The following is a 15,607-nucleotide window of genomic DNA, read 5'->3' on the forward strand; positions in this document are numbered from 1 at the left end:
GGTATGCCGGGATTTCCAATTTAGGAGAGAGAGGATGATTGGTGGTTTGAAACAAAAAGTAATATTTATTGGACATTGTCAAATATATAAACTTATCACCTAATTATTATTATGATAAATTGCTTGCGAAATATCCGCAAAAGTCTTAAGCCTTTAAAGCTTCTTGTAATTTCCTTCGGGCCAAGTTTACACGATCCTCCTGCCGTCGTATATCATCTTCTGAAATGAGTACCCCCTGCATTAGCGGTTGATCGGGATTAATGTAAGCTGTGGCGTTTTTTTGAAACTCAGTCTTAGTGGCAGTTTGTCCGGTGACAGGTGTATTGAGGACATGTAAAGCTGTGGCCAAGGATTGCATAACAGTCTGTTCATGTATATTGGGACCCAGCGCCTTAATACTCTTTGGTAATACAATATCATCGAATTCTTCTCCAGTGGCATGACAGGCTCGCATATTTTCCAAACGTTTCTCCCAAAACAGCTGTTTGGGTTTGTCTTGAGCCACCTGTTTGGTGTCATGTTTTACTTTATTCCATTCATGATTGCGTACCACGGTAACAGGTTGTTTGAATATAGATGCCGTTTGACGTATGGGTGGAACTAAGGAGGCATCGGTACGCATAGCACGGCTGTTAAAAAGATAAAATAGTAGCATTACTATTACGATCACAATTTCTGCAAACAAAACTTGTATATATAGACAATAAAACTAAATGCAGTGGGAATAGGGTCATTGCGAACTGCAATCTGTAGTTAAATAACTTTCGTCAGGCAGATCGTTATGACCCTATTCTACTGTGTGCATAATTGGTCTATTCCAGAATCTGAAAGAATCTACTATTTTTTTGCAATTTTCTCCGATATCATAAAGGGAAAATCGGTTATCGTTGTAAAAACTTTTAAATTCCTGCAGTTCTGGAACAGGCCATATGTTTAAAATGTATCCAATACACTTTTTAGCCATTATGATGGTTGTATTAAAGAAGGAACGTCATCATGCAAAAAAATCAATTCCACTAAATAAAAAGTGCAAACACAATGTTGATTTAATTCATTTAACGAGCCAATATTGTTTTAAAGAATAAAATCAAAAGTTTTGTGTGATATAAAGAATTTTCTTCAAATTTGCCAATCGCTATCGAATATGTTTATGTAGAAATATGCTTAATAAGAACTCTTCATGAAGACATGGCATGCAACACAATTTCGCCCATCTAATGGGCTCTCCTTTCTACCTGAATTCTAACTGTTGTTGTTGCTTTAGATTAGACGTTGACAAATTCGAAGAAGTCGTGGCTGATGATGATGACGACAACGATGATGAAGTCGTTGCAGTAGTTGAATTCAATATATTATAGCTTGTTGAGGCTGCAGAAGTTTGCAACGGCGATTTATGTTTACGTTTTAAAGAGTGTCCCGTTGACGGTTGTGGCACAATTGTAATACTGCTTGTGCTGCTGCTTGTACCGCCGCCAATACCACACCCAACTGGAGCAGTACTAGCACTAATCGATGTTCCTGGCAAGCAACGATACAACGAAATTGATGGTGGTGGCAATTGCATTGTAAATTTTCCCTTTTGAAAATCAAAACTGCTTATGTCTATGGCGTCTCCTAAATAACGAGCTAATTGGGGTTTACTATCAATGCGTTTTCCGGTGGGACTTTAGGGGTTTCAGTATAGCAACATCAGCAGCAAAACGACGACACGTTAAGTTTGGGTTTTTTTTGTTCGGGGGAAAGTGGGGAATAATCAAAAAAGGTGATAAAGTCGCATATGAGGTTTTATTTAACAAAAGGTGAATATTTGGTAGTTTGTGTTTAGGTATATATATGTAATAATTTGTTGTTACTGGTGGGTGATTTACGTGCTTAGTTTGTTCATTTACTCAATGTAGTTTACGTTCCCAACCCAAGTTCAGCCCGTCTTACCTGTAATAGTAGACATCAACTTTTCCTGCTGAGATTCCAGACTTTCGTAGGACTTCTTCCCTTTGCCAGCCCTTTGGCAAGGCATTGCAATCGACTTTTTTACGTTCTATTGAAATATTCGAGCTCATTTGCATTCTATAACAATTATTTATGATTTTATAGCTTTTTTCTTTTGGCTGAAGAATGAATTTTCACACAACACAACAAAACTCTGCTTCTTATTTAAGTGACCACTCACAGTGAGATGGTCGCCCAAACAGTAAAGGGGATGTAACAGTGATAATTATCAGAAGGATTTTTTACAGGAGATGAAATCGTATATAAGAAAAATTAAAACAAAGAAGCCCAGTTTCACCTGATAATTAACCAATCACAATAAATTCTCTTATGGAAAACGTTTATTACAGTTGACCCGGATAAAGATGTAAGCAAAACGGAAAACTACTATTGTGATTGAAAAACCTCATACTATCAAAATGTCTGTTTGCGTTTTTACTATACAAATGAAATCATGTATCATTTTGACGTTATAATTTTCTACTTAATACAATGATTAAATTATTAATACTTAATGTGTCAACTTTATTTGTTTATGTGTGTATATTCTTTTTAATAATAACAACCTGGTAGAAGAACTCAGGTAGATGCATTAACGCTTGAAAACATTTATATGTCAAATTTTCTAAAATCTTTTTTTTTTGCAAAAATAAGTAGATTTGTATAAGTTTTTTTTATACGACGCCAAGTGGGGGATCTTATGATATGTATTTTTCTACAATTTTAACGAATTTGAATAATTTTTCATTCAAAATTCTCAAGTTCAAAATTGATTTCACAGTTCATTGTCTCATAAGCTGTGTCCATGAAGAATACAGGTTGATGCATCAACACTTGGGAACATTGATATGTCAAAAAATTTTAAATGTCTTTTCAAATATAAGTAGATTTTTATATGTTTTCTTATTATTATACGCGTTTTTCAACAATTTCTTCAAATTTAAATAATTTTTCATTCAACATTTTAAATTCCAAAATTAGTTTAAACAGTTCATTGTCCCAGCAGCTGTGTCGATGGGTCTACCAATATTCTTCTACCATGGCTGTGTCGAAACAACATTGTCAGTATTCAAATTCGGGTGTTTTCCACATGCTAATTGCAACGTATGCATGGACAAAATCTACAGTTTTTGTATTTAAATAAACCTTTAGAAATATATAGAACATGATTTTGAAAAGAAATTTGACCTTTCATTCAGTAGCAATTTTTTCAAAGTTAGCCTACCTTGTCGTCATTGTACCAAGATTAATACTATGCATTGGCCTTGGAGGCTTTAGAATTATTATATGCAATTAAAAAATACTGGCCGTGCAAGCACAACGAAAAAATACCAATCTGATTGAAATCCCTTCATACTATCAACAATGTTCTTACGTTTTTATACGTTTAATTTACAATTGCGTTACTTTGACAATACGAATAAAATCAGCTAGTCTTATTTGATGCGATAATGGTGAACGCACTATAATCCTCTTTGGAGTTTTCTATAGAAAAATCCCGTACGCATTACACAGTGAGTGAATCTATAAAAGAAAGAAGAAGCATTATTTTGACAAACCCCCCATTGTACAGAAGGAGAGGTTTTTAATTTCTATCATTTTTAAATTATTTATTATAAATTTAAGGTAATTTTACCATGATTAGCCGTAAATAACTGTAAAGCAACTTCAAATTATTGAAAAATCTTCGAGAAAACCTAGAACTTTTTTAATATACAGGGTCTAAAATCTAATGACTTTTTTCCTTTTCTAGAAGATAACAACAAGCCAGTCAGCCATTCAGTTAGCAAGAAAGAATGTCGGCTGTAACATGGGAGATAGCATTGTACATAATCCTAGCCATATTGGCTCACATACTAGTCTTCTTATTTGTGACAAGGAAACGGGCCAAGAGTATTGTTGGAAAACATGTGGTAGTTACAGGAGGCAGTAAAGGAATTGGTTTACGTGTGGCCGTGGAATGTGCTCTGCGCGGGGCCAACGTTACGGTTTTGGCACGAGATGAGAAAATGCTAAGTAAGTACAGAATATGACCGCACCCATAAAAGTGTATTCACGTTCGAACATTTGTTTACATTATGTGCTAGCATGTGTTTTATGATAAAATAGTAGTTCATTCTACTTTTTTCTCGTTTATCAGGTGGTGCTGTTGCACTTATGGAGGTGATAAGACAAAGTCCAGAACAAAAATTCCAATATCGCTGTCTCGATTTGTCGACCAACTATGAAAATGTTCAGAAATGTTTAGAGGAAATCGAAAAGGAATTGGGTGATATATACATGTTGGTTAACTGTGCGGGCTTGGCCATTTGTGGGGTGTTCGAGGATGTGTCTGTTGAGGATGCTAGAAAATTAATGGATGTAAATTATTGGGGCTCATACAATTGTACCCGCTATGTTTTGCCTAAAATGAAACAGGCCAAGGCGGGAATAATCGTTATAACCGCATCACAAGCTGCTCTGTTTGGCATTTATGGTTATGGACCGTATGCTGCATCAAAATATGCATTGCGTGGCATGGCTGAAACGGTGGCAATGGAATGTCGTCATTTGGGTGTCACCGTGACATTGGCATTGCCGGCAGACACAAATACTCCCGGTTTTGAAAATGAAAATAAAACCAAACCCCAAGAAACGAAATTGATTTCTGGCGGTGGTGGTTTGGCTGAACCCGATGCTGTTGCAAAACAAATTGTTAATGATGCTTTGGTGAGTAAAATATTGAAAATTAAAAATCGCAAAAAATAACTAATCGAACTTCCATTGCAGAAAGGCAATTTCATTTCCATACTTGGTTTCGAATCATGGCTATTGACTTTAATGGGTGGTGCTCTTTTCAAATGGGATGGATTTTTCCAAAATTTATTCCATGCTGTGCTTTTGGGCCCTCTTCGTATTGTTGGTTATTTCTTGCACTTGCATTTCGAAGGGATTATCAAAAGTTGTGCTAAAAAGAAGAAGACTGAATGAAAGTACCTAACGAATCAGGATTGATGTGCTTGTTATTGTTGTTTACGCACAATTGAGAGTAATTGCCTTAGATCGAGGATAGTCTACTTATGACAAGTTCCACATTCTGTAATTGTACATTCAAATGAAAATGTATGCATTAAAAAAAAAACTTGTTAGATTTTTAATCTTTCTAAGTATTTATCTAAAAATTAATTGATTCATTTTTCCATGTCCACAAACTACGTAGAGTATTTTTATAAAATGCAAGTTAAGTACTTATATATATTTGTAATTCCATTTATAATTAACGAAAAATAAAGGCTTTTTGATTTCATAATTTATTAAAAATAACAACTTTAATTATGCCAAATCAGATTTTTTAATATTGCTTTACTATTCATCCCAAATAGTTAAATACGTATTCTATTTTTTGATTTAATAAAAATACAAAATAACCTTACCAAAAACTTCACAGTAGTTGCTTGTAATCTCAGTGCCGATGTCTTTGCTAAACCATCACAAACAATCTTACTATTATCTGAAACATTAATGTTTCCTCACAGTTTTTTATCAGCGTTTCTGTGGAAATGATTCAGCAACCAATCGGAAGCCAATTAATATTGATATCTTCTTAATTGCCTGTGTTACCCATGAAATTACCAAAGATAATGGCGAAGCTATCTTTTTCGTCATTTATAAGCTACATGTATGTAATTTTTTATCATAATATGGATATTAAGTTGTTGCCTTAGTGTGATATTGATTCTGAAATTATGCAGAAGTTACTTTTCTTTGCGCTTCTGATTTTTGCAATCTCTATTGGGGAAAACAATGCGAAAAAGTTTCGTATAGTTAATGGAAAAAATGGTTTAATAGAAAACTTTCCATTTCAGGTAAGTTACAGTGATTTTATGCCTCCAGATCGAGCCCATGAATAATATACACAATTTACCTATTTGAAATTTAAGCTCTCGCTAAGGCTTAGAACAATACATATATGTGGTGCTTCGGTTTTAAGTGACTCTTGGGCCATCACAGCGGCCCACTGTGTACACGATGTTGAGCATACACCCAGAGAGGTAACTCTACGCATGGGCAGTACATGGAGAACAAGAGATGGTGTAATTGTACCCGTGCAACAGATTCACACTCATCCCAGTTATAATGCCGAAACAATGAACTTTGATGTATCATTGCTGAAAGTTCGTGAGAATACATTCCATCGTCCCGATTTGTATGTCAAGCCGATTAAACTACCAGGTCTTTCGGAAAAAATTCCCAATAATAGTGTGGCCACAGTATCGGGATGGGGTCATCAAAGTTCTTCAGATCACAATTTGTCATACCAATTAAAGTATACTCAAGTGTTTACGGTTGACCAAGTGGAATGTAATAACAGTTTAAGGATACATGGAGGTGTTTCAAATGCGTATGTTCAATTAGCGATTTTTTTGGAAGTTGTGTTGTGAGTTTTTTTCTTGTTACAGAATGTTTTGTGCTGCAGCCCGCAGTACAGATGCCTGCCAAGGTGACAGTGGTGGACCCATACAAATTAATGGTATTTTGGTTGGTGTTGTCTCATGGGGCGTTGGTTGTGCTGATCCTTATTATCCCGGTGTCTATACCCGTTTAGCATATGCTCCCATACGCTTTTGGATAAAACTTCTAACGAAGTTATAAATATTAGAAAAGTGAAAACTTTTGAATAAAAAACATTTAAATTTGGAGAGTTTTATCGTTATTTTCTGTTTAAATACTGGGTTATCGACGTTTAACAAAGATTTATAAAAAATTAAAATGAGTAACGGCATATAAATCCTGAAAATGGATTTGTAAATATGAATTTTGAAAATTAAAAGGTTGTCAAATTAATAATTTTGAAAAAAAATTTTAACATATGAATTCATGAATATACCTTTCTAATTCTACCATGCCCTAAACTTAAAAAATTATTCTCCACATGAATCATGGTAGAAGAATATAGGTAGACGCGTCGACACAGCTTAACATTACTGCTTTTACATCATTTCCTATGTAGGTCCAAATCTCTCAATGCTTCAAGCAATCGCTAAAAAATCGGGGAAACGCAACTTCCCTTTCAAATTGAGACCAAACTGCATATATACATAAAGTATTACACATTTTGCAATTGTAGGAAACATGAAATATACGACTAAATTACTACTATTAATTTCCGCATCATCGCCGTTGGTGTTTTGTTAAGTATAACCGCAAATTTTTCTATTATTAGGCAAAAATAGGTTTTCATTGTCCTGCAGTGCAATATTATATAAAAAAGGGCATACAGTAGTATTGTATATGAAGAAATGGAATTATATCACAAAACGTGATATGGGATTTGACACTAGTAATTCTCTAGAGTCAAATCAGCTGGAGTTTGCTTCTAACTGTAATAATTATACCATGTGGATAGTCAAGGATTTTTAACCATATCAAATTTTAAAAATTTATAAAATTTTGTTCTATCCCTAAACTCAAAAATTTATTTCCCACATGAATTTCAACAGCATTTAATATTTTCTATATTTGATCTGTTCCGGAATCTGCAAGAATCTACTAGTTTATTAAATATTTCAAAAATATTTATATTAAAATCAATTAAAATAAATAACATTTAAAACGCTGACACCTGCACCTTATTAACTATATCATTTTTGTTGAATTGTTGGTGTAAACTCCATAAAGGTTGGCAACGTCATGCATGTTTTAAACAGCTGTTATGCCATATGATGTTATCACTTCCATTTCACAAAAAAGAAGAAGAACCGCAACAACGAAACGATACGATGGGAACAACTTTAAAAGGATTCAGATATGTCCTATTTGTTGGAGCAATTGTTGGTGGAATCGGTGCCACCTTATATCCCATAGTCATTAAGCCTATGATGGGTGTTGACGACTACAAAGAACTGAGGAAGAAAGTTGCCGGCGAAGTCCGAAAGCACTGACCACAGGTTGTCGGCGACAGAGTGAAGCGTTTGATATAAATATTTATTACCTAATAAATAGTCTATTTTAATTATTAATGGAACCTACGCCTATACATTACATGCATTTGCTGTACTGTGTAAAGCACTGCAAGATGTATCTATTATGTTAATGTTATTTAGAGTTAATAAAATTCGTTTGCTTTACAACAACCATTTATATATTTGTTTTCCATGAATAACATGGGAAAAGTCATTATGGTTATCAGGGGAAAAGCCGGCGTGGACGTTGGCCATGTTTCTTGATGGGGAGTATTTAGTATCAGCTTTCCATAACAAATATAAAAAATACGTCTAAATTCTGAACATTGGGATATTCCATTTACTAAAACGTGGGCCACCCTTATAGTCCATCTTCAAACCGCTCAAAAAAACTGAAATATATAAAATTTCCGGTCTCCATCGCAATTTGTTCATATGGTAGAATTATTACAACGTATTAGAACTTAATTAAGATCAAAAATATACCTAAATCTTTTATGAAATAGTAAGTTACCCCCATGGAAGATAAAAAATGGAAACATTTAGATTGTATACGTTAAAAACCAGAGCCTAATATAAAACAATAGTCTTTGTAGGTTACCATAAAAATCGTCTATGAAAGAGACGTGATAAATACGTGTCTCAAAAATGTACTTTGACATAACCATTTGTCCGAGAGCTGACGTACCCAATGATAACCCCAAAAATGCACGAAGTAATATTCAATTCCGTTGGATAATGTGGTCAAAAACTTTGAAATACTTGAAAATAAACGTTACCTTTATATGGGTGATATACCAAAAACGCGGATAGATTCCGCATTTCCTAGTACAAAGTAAAGTGAATCTTCCAGCTAATTATAATTGTTATGAGTTCTCCCGATTTCTGCCAGAAATATGTTTGCATTTATTGTTTTGTAAAATAAAAACAAAAACATTTTTTTTAATTATTAAAAGTATTAAAAGCAGCGCTCACTGTGGGAATGCATTAGAGATATTAAACAATTTTTCCAAGGAATTGAATTAATCAGCCACATTAGGGAAGAAAATCCAGGCATTTCATTCCTCTCACGCTTTTTATACCCTACACCACAAGGTGGTCAGGGTATTATGTCTTTGTGCATTTGTTTGTAACAGACAAAAGGAAACAAGATAGACCCATAGTTCCTTTTTGATGATCTGCATAGAATCACTTTCTGAGTTGATTTATGCATGTCAGTCCGTCTGTCCATGTATTCCTGTGAACAAAATGCAGGTCGCATTTATCATCCAATTGAGATGAAATTTTCCAAACAACATTTGTTTGGCCCAAGGACGAACCCTATTGAAATTGGAGACAATCGGTAAAAATTTAGATATAGCTCCCATATATGTATATCTTCGTCCGATTTGCCTTTTATTGTGCACCAAACGTTTAATATCAGCCCGAATAGTATGGAATTTTGCACATACAACCAAATTAGTCCTGAAAATAAGTATGCCAAATTTGATCGAAATCGGTTCAGCTATAGCTATAGCTCCCATATATATAGTTCATCTGATTTGTTGTATTTGTTACCCACAGCCGTAATATGCACTCCGTAACAACGATATTCAGGGAAATATATCAAATACAGCTCAGAGATATATTTGCCAAATTTTATCGAGATCGGTTCAGATTTGGATATAGCTCCCATATATATCTTTATCTGATTTCAAATTAATTTTGCACAAAATGGGCAACATAGGTTCGAATTTAAAAGATACAAATTCTTCGGCATATTTAGTCCTTTGAATTTAAAATTATAATTATAATCAAAGGGTGTATGATTGAATTCTCCCATAAAAACTTTTAATTGTTATATGGAGCTCAACTAAATTAGCAAAGTGGTGTAGGATATCATAAAATCGGCCCCGCCCGACTTTAGGACTTTCTTTAATGGTTAACGATAAGGAAAAGTATCAAATGAATATAGGGCATATTAAGATAATGAGAACAACCGGTTACATATTTTTGTGAATAATTCTAAAATAAAGCGGGCACAGGCTCAGGACCATGGCCCAAGATGCTCCATCCTCAGAAGTGTATTTTAGCAGTTTTACCATGGCAGAAGAATACAGGTAAATGCATCAACGCTTGGGAGCATTGATATGTCAAAAAACTTAAAGGTTTTTTCAAATATAAGTAGATTTTTAAATGTTTTCTTATACGACGTCATTCGGAGGTTATTATAATTCGCGTATTTCAACAATTTTTGCAAATTTAAATAATTTTTCATTCAACATTTTCAATTCCAAAATTGGTTTGACAGTTCATTGTCCCAGCAGCTGTGTCGATGCGTCTACCTATATTCTTCTATCATGAGTTTTACGAACCTATTTTACCGCCCTATTGTAACATGCGTACCTTGTGTAGAAACCCCTTCCTGGCCAGCTGATCACTAAATTAAATGTCAAAATTCATTATTGTTATCATGGTAGAATTAGGAAAGTAAAGTCATATGTTTACAATTGTTTTCGAAATTACTCATTTGACATCTCATTGTCAAAATTTATGTTTACAAATCCATACACAGAATCAGAAATCACAGATGGGAAACTTTTTTTATGCAGGGAAATTAGAAATGGTAAATTACAGAAAATACAGAGATGGATATGCTTATTTCAAATAAGTTTACCTTCTTAAGTTTGCCATGGTTGTTATTACGCCATGATTTGTATTTTTGCATTTCTTGTGTCATGGCATAATTATATCCATGGTACAATGAAATAAAGGTAGCCTCATTTCAAATTGGCATTCCCAGCTCTGTAACTTACCTTGTCAAATTTCAATGCATTTCCCATCTCTGGTTTTGTGTGTATTCAATGGAATATAGATTTTGACAATGAGGTGTTGTCAAATATATAAACTAAAAAAAAAGGTAAATATATGATTACATGACTTTACCTTCTTAGTTCCATGGTAGAAGAATACAGGTATTCGCATCGACATAGCTGCTGATACAATGAACTGTCAAATCAATTTTGAAATTGAAAATTTCGAATGAAAAATTATTCAAATTCCTTAAAATTTGTTGACAAATGCATATCATAAGAACCCCCGATTGGCGTCGTATAAAAACTTATAAAAATCTACTTATTTATAAAATTTGACGCATCAGTGTTCCCAAGCGTTTATGCATCTACCTGAGTTCTTTTACCATGCCTCTAACATATTTTATTACAGCGAAAAGTAGTAGTATAATTACATACGTATTCAGAGCTTTCATAGCCTATTCATAATGTGACATCGACGAAAAATATTATTACACAACGCGGACACCGTTTAAGTGTTAATATACATTTTATGTTTAATAAAAATACTTTCAAATCTGAATAAAGAGTTTTAGGACAACATGTTCACTGTAAACAAAATTTCATGGTTGAAGAATATAGGTAGTCGCATCGACACAGCTGCAGGGACAATGAATTGTCAAACAACTGTAAAAAAAAAAAACATTTTAAAAATTTTGACCTATAAATGGAATTGGAAATGTTGAATGAAAAGTTATTGATATTTGTAAAAATTGTCGAAAAATTCATATTATAACACCCACCGATTTGTGTCTTATAAAAACATTTAAAAATCTATTTATTTTTGATAAAATATTTTATAAATTTTGACATATTAATGTTCCCAAGCGTTGATGCGTCTCCCTATATTCTTCTACAATGTAGGGTATCAACAGATCAGGGTCACCCGATTTTTCCTTTTGCAAAATCGCTACATCCGTTGTTATGGCAACATTGGCAACAATGCTCTGACACTTCGTTGTGTTTACAATTTTTCTTTTGACATATCGCAAATTGTAGTTTTTTGGTCAGTGATTTAAAAATCTATATATTTTTGATAAAATATTTTATAAATTTTGACATATTAATGTTCCCAAGCGTTGATGCGTCTCCCTATATTCTTCTACAATGTAGGGTATCAATAGATCAGGGTCACCCGATTTTTCCTTTTGCAAAATCGCTACATCCGTTGTTATGGCAACATTGGCAACAATGCTCTGACACTTCGTTGTGTTTACAATTTTTCTTTTGACATATCGCAAATTGTAGTTTTTTGGTCAGTGATTTATAAAAAATAAATAAAAACTAATTAATATGAAACAATCTGAAAATTAAACAAAATTGAAAGTAATTTAAACTTACATTTGTATGTAACCAAACTTGGCATTGTTTTGTTTGGTAAATTCTTGCCAATCTGATTCCATAACGACGTTTTGTGGTTTATTTTAGGACGAATAAAAATTCATTTGTGCTCTGCTTCTAAAACGAAATTTCGCAGTTACACGGAATAAAGTACAATAACCGCAGTAAATGGGGGTGTTACAGAAGATATTGTGGACACAACATGCAACGAGAACAACTTCCTTTGGTGTTTTAAATCCGGCAATTTGTATTGTTAAGAGGACTCTAAAGAAACCAGCATCACAAACAAGGTGGGTTGGGAGAAAGGCGCACGATTTTTTCTTTTGGCCTTCCATTACGTATAATTGCAAACAAAAATTAAAATAGAATTATACATTCTAGAAATTTGGCGCCCTTAACAAACAATTTCACATTCACATGCAATTGTTTGTTTTTGTTCTGGGCAGAGAACTGGCGATGCATGCACTCAGTTGCATAACGCAAACAAATAAACACAACAAACTGCTTTAGAATATACACATTAACAATGTAATTATGTTATTTTTGCAGATTGGCCGAGGTGGGTCGTTTGGAACCTGCAAAAGCTGATAGTAAATATGAAACTGGTCAATTATTCCTTCACAAAATATTTGGTTATCGTGGTGTAGTACTTTTTCCTTGGAAGGCAAGAGTTTATGATCGTGATTTGCACAATCCCAACAAGCAGAAAACCCCTGCAGCAGCAGCAACACAAACTACAACAAATATTCCAAATGCTGGAGGAGCCAATGTTGCGAGGGGAAAAACGCCAGGTGCTGCTGACAAGGTGGAGACCGCAGGCGCATGTAAGTTAACTCGACGTATGGTCTATGTAAATTTATTTATTGGTTTTCATGTTTTGTGTAGCCACTAAATCCCCATTAGAGGAAAGTTCCGATCCAGCAAAATCTCCGTCTGCCGAAAATACGAATACACAAACTCCAAGTTCAAATACAGCAGATGCAAATGAATCAAGCACCAAAGAAGTCAAAGGAAAAGTTCAAACGTTCTATCAAGTCCTTATAGATTCTCGCGATTGTCCTTATATTGCAAGTATCTTGATCCTTCATTTCAGTTTTTAAATGCTAATATTGGTCTTTCTTCCAGAGGGCCCAAACGGAGGCTGTCACCTTTTTAGGCAATCAGGATTCAAATCGTAGCCTATACGCAATTCCTGGCCTAGATTATGTTTCTCACGATGATATTATGCCCTATTCTACTACGGAGAAAACTCCATTGCAGCATGAACTTTTCGAAAAGTTCCTGGGCTATGCACCCGACAAGGACCCCCCATTTGAAGCTAAAGACACCCTTAAGACGTGGCAAGAGAAAAATCATCCTTGGTTGGAATTGAGTGATGTACATAAGGAGACCACCGAGAATATACGTGTAACTGTGATACCATTCTATATGGGCTGTCGTGAAACTCCGGCTTCTTCGGTTTATTGGGTGAGAAGAAATAATATTTTACAAAAGTTATGGTAATTCTATTTTATTTTGTAAATATTTTCCAGTGGCGTTATTCGATTCGTTTGGAAAATCTTGGCATGATGACTGTGCAGTTACGCGAACGACACTGGCGTATATTTTCTCTCTCAGGCACATTGGAAACGGTACGGGGTCGTGGTGTTGTAGGTCAAGAGCCTATATTAAGCCCACGCCTCCCAGCCTTCCAGTATAGCAGCCACGTTAGTCTACAAGCTCCCAGCGGCCATATGTGGGGCACATTTCGTCTAGAGCGCGAAGATGGCCACATGTTCGACTGTAAAATACCACCCTTTTCTCTTGAAAGTAAACCCGAAGAACCGACAAACGCCAACTCAGGACAAACGAAAAATCCCGAGGAATAAACAAAAATGCTATATAAATGGTTGATGGTTTTAATGTTCAAGAAGTCTTGACAATTTACAAAGAAAGATATGCCCCAATGACAATGCTTAAAATAGTTGAAATGTGTGATTGCTGAATATAAGCTTGTAGTGTGTTAACGTAATAAGTTCTACACATTTTAAGTAGCTAATTGAAATGTAAATTAAATAAAAAACAATAGAGAAGTAAAAATTAAAGACAGGGTTTTGACTCAAAACACTTGCCATTGTTACAAGTCTTGCCGCTCAGGTCTATAAATAGTCCATTTATAATGGCATAATATATTTCATTGTTCCTTATTTCTATAAAATTTACAGAGGAAAATTCGATTTCATCCCGCAAAACAGAAATTTTTTCTAACCACTCCCAAAATAAGTAAAGTACTACAACTCTTTTTAAATTTCTAAACAACAACAATTTATTGATTAATTTTCGCAGTTTTACTTTGAACTTGTATTTTAAAATCGAAAGGTTTCATATTATCGTGAATGCCAAACATTGTTTGCAGGGCATCCAGGGATGCAGTTTTCACCGCTGTTTGTATATCTTCGCCAAAACCCTTGCCAATTAGGTTTTTATTGCAGTACAAACCCACGTGATAAGCAGCCAATACAGTATTTTTACCACAATCCCCCAAGAGGCGTGGCTCAGGAGCTGGCAATCTCCTTTGCTCACATTGTTGTTTCAACAAATCTTCTGGATTTTCTATGCTCCATAGATCCAGCATATCCTTTTGATTTAGTTGGGTACACACAAAATCTCTAACAAATAAAAATGCCCTTTCCATGCCAGATGATTGTTCTAATGCGCCCACAACAGCCTTAAGAGACCTGGACATGGAACTCACAGATGGTGGATATTCAGCATCTAAAGTAATTCTTGCATACCCAAGTGGAAAGCTACATCAGCCAATATCTCATTTCTCATCAAGTATGATGCTATTGCTTGCTTGCCCTCAGCAGGTACTTTTGGTAGGGAGAAACCAATAAAAGCATCTACATATTCTTTAATAATGTGTTCACCACGTTCCGATAGCTCTTGGTTATGGGACATTTTTATATCGACATTTTCAATTCCCAGTTCCTTCTGTTTCATTTCTTCCTGGGCAATGTAAGATTGCTGGGTGAATGCAGTTTGTAACAAAGGCAACTGGAACTCCTCTTGCAGACGCTTTCCAAAGGCAAACAGTTCTGCCCTGTAGTTCCACTCAACAAATCCAGATCTTGGCTGTGGCTGTTGGGGTCCAATTTTCTTTGCTCTTCTGTTTAGTTCACGCAATGTGGGAGCAACCCATCGTTTAATTGGTCGGCTGGAAACTATAACCGGTATTAGTTGGGGGAAAAAACAAAAACAATATTTTAAAACCACTTACTCAAGTTTTGCCTTGGAATTAAAGCTCGGCTTAGATTAAGTAATGTTGCTGAAGATCTTAGCATCGACATTTTACCAGGTTTAATTTAATATTTTATTAAAATAAAAAAGAATTGGCCTAAACACGATTATGGCGAACACATTAAATAACACCAACAGCTGATTGCCACTGACGCCGACGATATCGCCAAAGTTCAAAGCCCCTTACCGGTGTAAGTGTTTACATTTACTCAACGCCGCTATTTT

The 15,607-nt window shown here is 34.7% G+C and overlaps 5 protein-coding genes across 8 annotated transcripts; 3 read left to right on the top strand and 2 right to left on the bottom strand.

The window, feature by feature from the left end:
- Positions 1 to 45: 45 nt before the first annotated feature.
- LOC131805422 (methyl-CpG-binding domain protein 2-like) lies at positions 46 to 2,191 on the bottom strand. 2 transcript variants are annotated; one of them, XM_059128562.1, is made up of 3 exons: positions 1,933 to 2,191; positions 1,236 to 1,664; positions 46 to 629 (listed from the first exon to the last, which is right to left on the bottom strand). In XM_059128562.1, exons 1-3 carry the CDS (start codon positions 2,064 to 2,066, stop codon positions 146 to 148), a joined length of 1,047 nt encoding a protein of 348 aa, XP_058984545.1. In that variant the 5' UTR covers positions 2,067 to 2,191; the 3' UTR covers positions 46 to 145. The 2 variants fall into 2 exon arrangements, with proteins under 2 accessions (XP_058984545.1, XP_058984546.1); XM_059128563.1 differs by lacking the exon at positions 1,236 to 1,664 and having other exon boundaries at positions 77 to 629; positions 1,933 to 2,180.
- A 1,272-nt stretch (positions 2,192 to 3,463) lies between these two features.
- Positions 3,464 to 5,295, top strand: LOC101896506 (3-ketodihydrosphingosine reductase). Of its 2 annotated transcripts, none has more exons than XM_005178020.3 (4): positions 3,464 to 3,615; positions 3,743 to 4,005; positions 4,130 to 4,698; positions 4,759 to 5,295. In XM_005178020.3, exons 2-4 carry the CDS (start codon positions 3,786 to 3,788, stop codon positions 4,957 to 4,959), a joined length of 990 nt encoding a protein of 329 aa, XP_005178077.2. In that variant the 5' UTR covers positions 3,464 to 3,615; positions 3,743 to 3,785; the 3' UTR covers positions 4,960 to 5,295. The 2 variants fall into 2 exon arrangements, with proteins under 2 accessions (XP_005178077.2, XP_058984547.1); XM_059128564.1 differs by having other exon boundaries at positions 3,515 to 3,615; positions 3,746 to 4,005.
- Positions 5,296 to 5,656: 361 nt separating this feature from the next.
- LOC101896688 (trypsin alpha) lies at positions 5,657 to 6,676 on the top strand. The gene is made up of 3 exons (XM_005178021.4): positions 5,657 to 5,834; positions 5,910 to 6,370; positions 6,429 to 6,676. Exons 1-3 carry the CDS (start codon positions 5,715 to 5,717, stop codon positions 6,619 to 6,621), a joined length of 774 nt encoding a protein of 257 aa, XP_005178078.2. The 5' UTR covers positions 5,657 to 5,714; the 3' UTR covers positions 6,622 to 6,676.
- A 5,287-nt stretch (positions 6,677 to 11,963) lies between these two features.
- On the top strand, positions 11,964 to 14,187 carry LOC101896867 (polymerase delta-interacting protein 2). Of its 2 annotated transcripts, none has more exons than XM_005178024.4 (6): positions 11,964 to 12,088; positions 12,191 to 12,393; positions 12,653 to 12,927; positions 12,989 to 13,170; positions 13,229 to 13,570; positions 13,636 to 14,187. In XM_005178024.4, the coding sequence occupies exons 2-6, from the start codon at positions 12,272 to 12,274 to the stop codon at positions 13,969 to 13,971; spliced, it is 1,257 nt and encodes a 418-aa protein (XP_005178081.2). In that variant the 5' UTR covers positions 11,964 to 12,088; positions 12,191 to 12,271; the 3' UTR covers positions 13,972 to 14,187. The 2 variants fall into 2 exon arrangements, with proteins under 2 accessions (XP_005178081.2, XP_005178079.2); XM_005178022.4 differs by having other exon boundaries at positions 11,973 to 12,107.
- A 195-nt stretch (positions 14,188 to 14,382) lies between these two features.
- LOC131805438 (large ribosomal subunit protein mL44-like) lies at positions 14,383 to 15,509 on the bottom strand. Its single transcript, XM_059128587.1, is given in 3 exon segments — positions 14,383 to 14,860; positions 14,863 to 15,306; positions 15,363 to 15,509. Coding segments are annotated over 3 exon segments (966 nt in total). The 5' UTR covers positions 15,433 to 15,509; the 3' UTR covers positions 14,383 to 14,408.
- Positions 15,510 to 15,607: the final 98 nt, after the last annotated feature.

The sequence above is a fragment of the Musca domestica genome, unplaced genomic scaffold (genome assembly GCF_030504385.1).
Source record: "Musca domestica strain aabys unplaced genomic scaffold, Musca_domestica.polishedcontigs.V.1.1 55, whole genome shotgun sequence".
Taxonomy (NCBI): domain Eukaryota; kingdom Metazoa; phylum Arthropoda; class Insecta; order Diptera; family Muscidae; genus Musca; species Musca domestica.

Bases quoted from the DNA above. Each gene is read 5' to 3' on its own strand.
- LOC131805422 (XM_059128562.1), bottom strand. From the start codon at position 2,066: ATGCAAATGAGCTCGAATATTTCAATAGAACGTAAAAAAGTCGATTGC. The intron at 1,665-1,932 runs GTAAGACGGGCT...AAACCCCTAAAG, and splicing joins GTTGATGTCTACTATTACAG to TCCCACCGGAAAACGCATTG. The intron at 630-1,235 runs GTAGAAAGGAGA...TCTTTTTAACAG, and splicing joins CAACAACAGTTAGAATTCAG to CCGTGCTATGCGTACCGATG.
- LOC101896506 (XM_005178020.3), top strand. From the start codon at position 3,786: ATGTCGGCTGTAACATGGGAGATAGCATTGTACATAATCCTAGCCATA. The intron at 4,006-4,129 runs GTAAGTACAGAA...CTCGTTTATCAG, and splicing joins ACGAGATGAGAAAATGCTAA to GTGGTGCTGTTGCACTTATG. The intron at 4,699-4,758 runs GTGAGTAAAATA...CTTCCATTGCAG, and splicing joins AAATTGTTAATGATGCTTTG to AAAGGCAATTTCATTTCCAT.
- LOC101896688 (XM_005178021.4), top strand. From the start codon at position 5,715: ATGCAGAAGTTACTTTTCTTTGCGCTTCTGATTTTTGCAATCTCTATT. The intron at 5,835-5,909 runs GTAAGTTACAGT...TTGAAATTTAAG, and splicing joins TAGAAAACTTTCCATTTCAG to CTCTCGCTAAGGCTTAGAAC. The intron at 6,371-6,428 runs GTATGTTCAATT...TTCTTGTTACAG, and splicing joins CATGGAGGTGTTTCAAATGC to AATGTTTTGTGCTGCAGCCC.
- LOC101896867 (XM_005178024.4), top strand. From the start codon at position 12,272: ATGGGGGTGTTACAGAAGATATTGTGGACACAACATGCAACGAGAACA. The intron at 13,171-13,228 runs GCAAGTATCTTG...TCTTTCTTCCAG, and splicing joins CTCGCGATTGTCCTTATATT to AGGGCCCAAACGGAGGCTGT. The intron at 13,571-13,635 runs GTGAGAAGAAAT...AATATTTTCCAG, and splicing joins CGGCTTCTTCGGTTTATTGG to TGGCGTTATTCGATTCGTTT.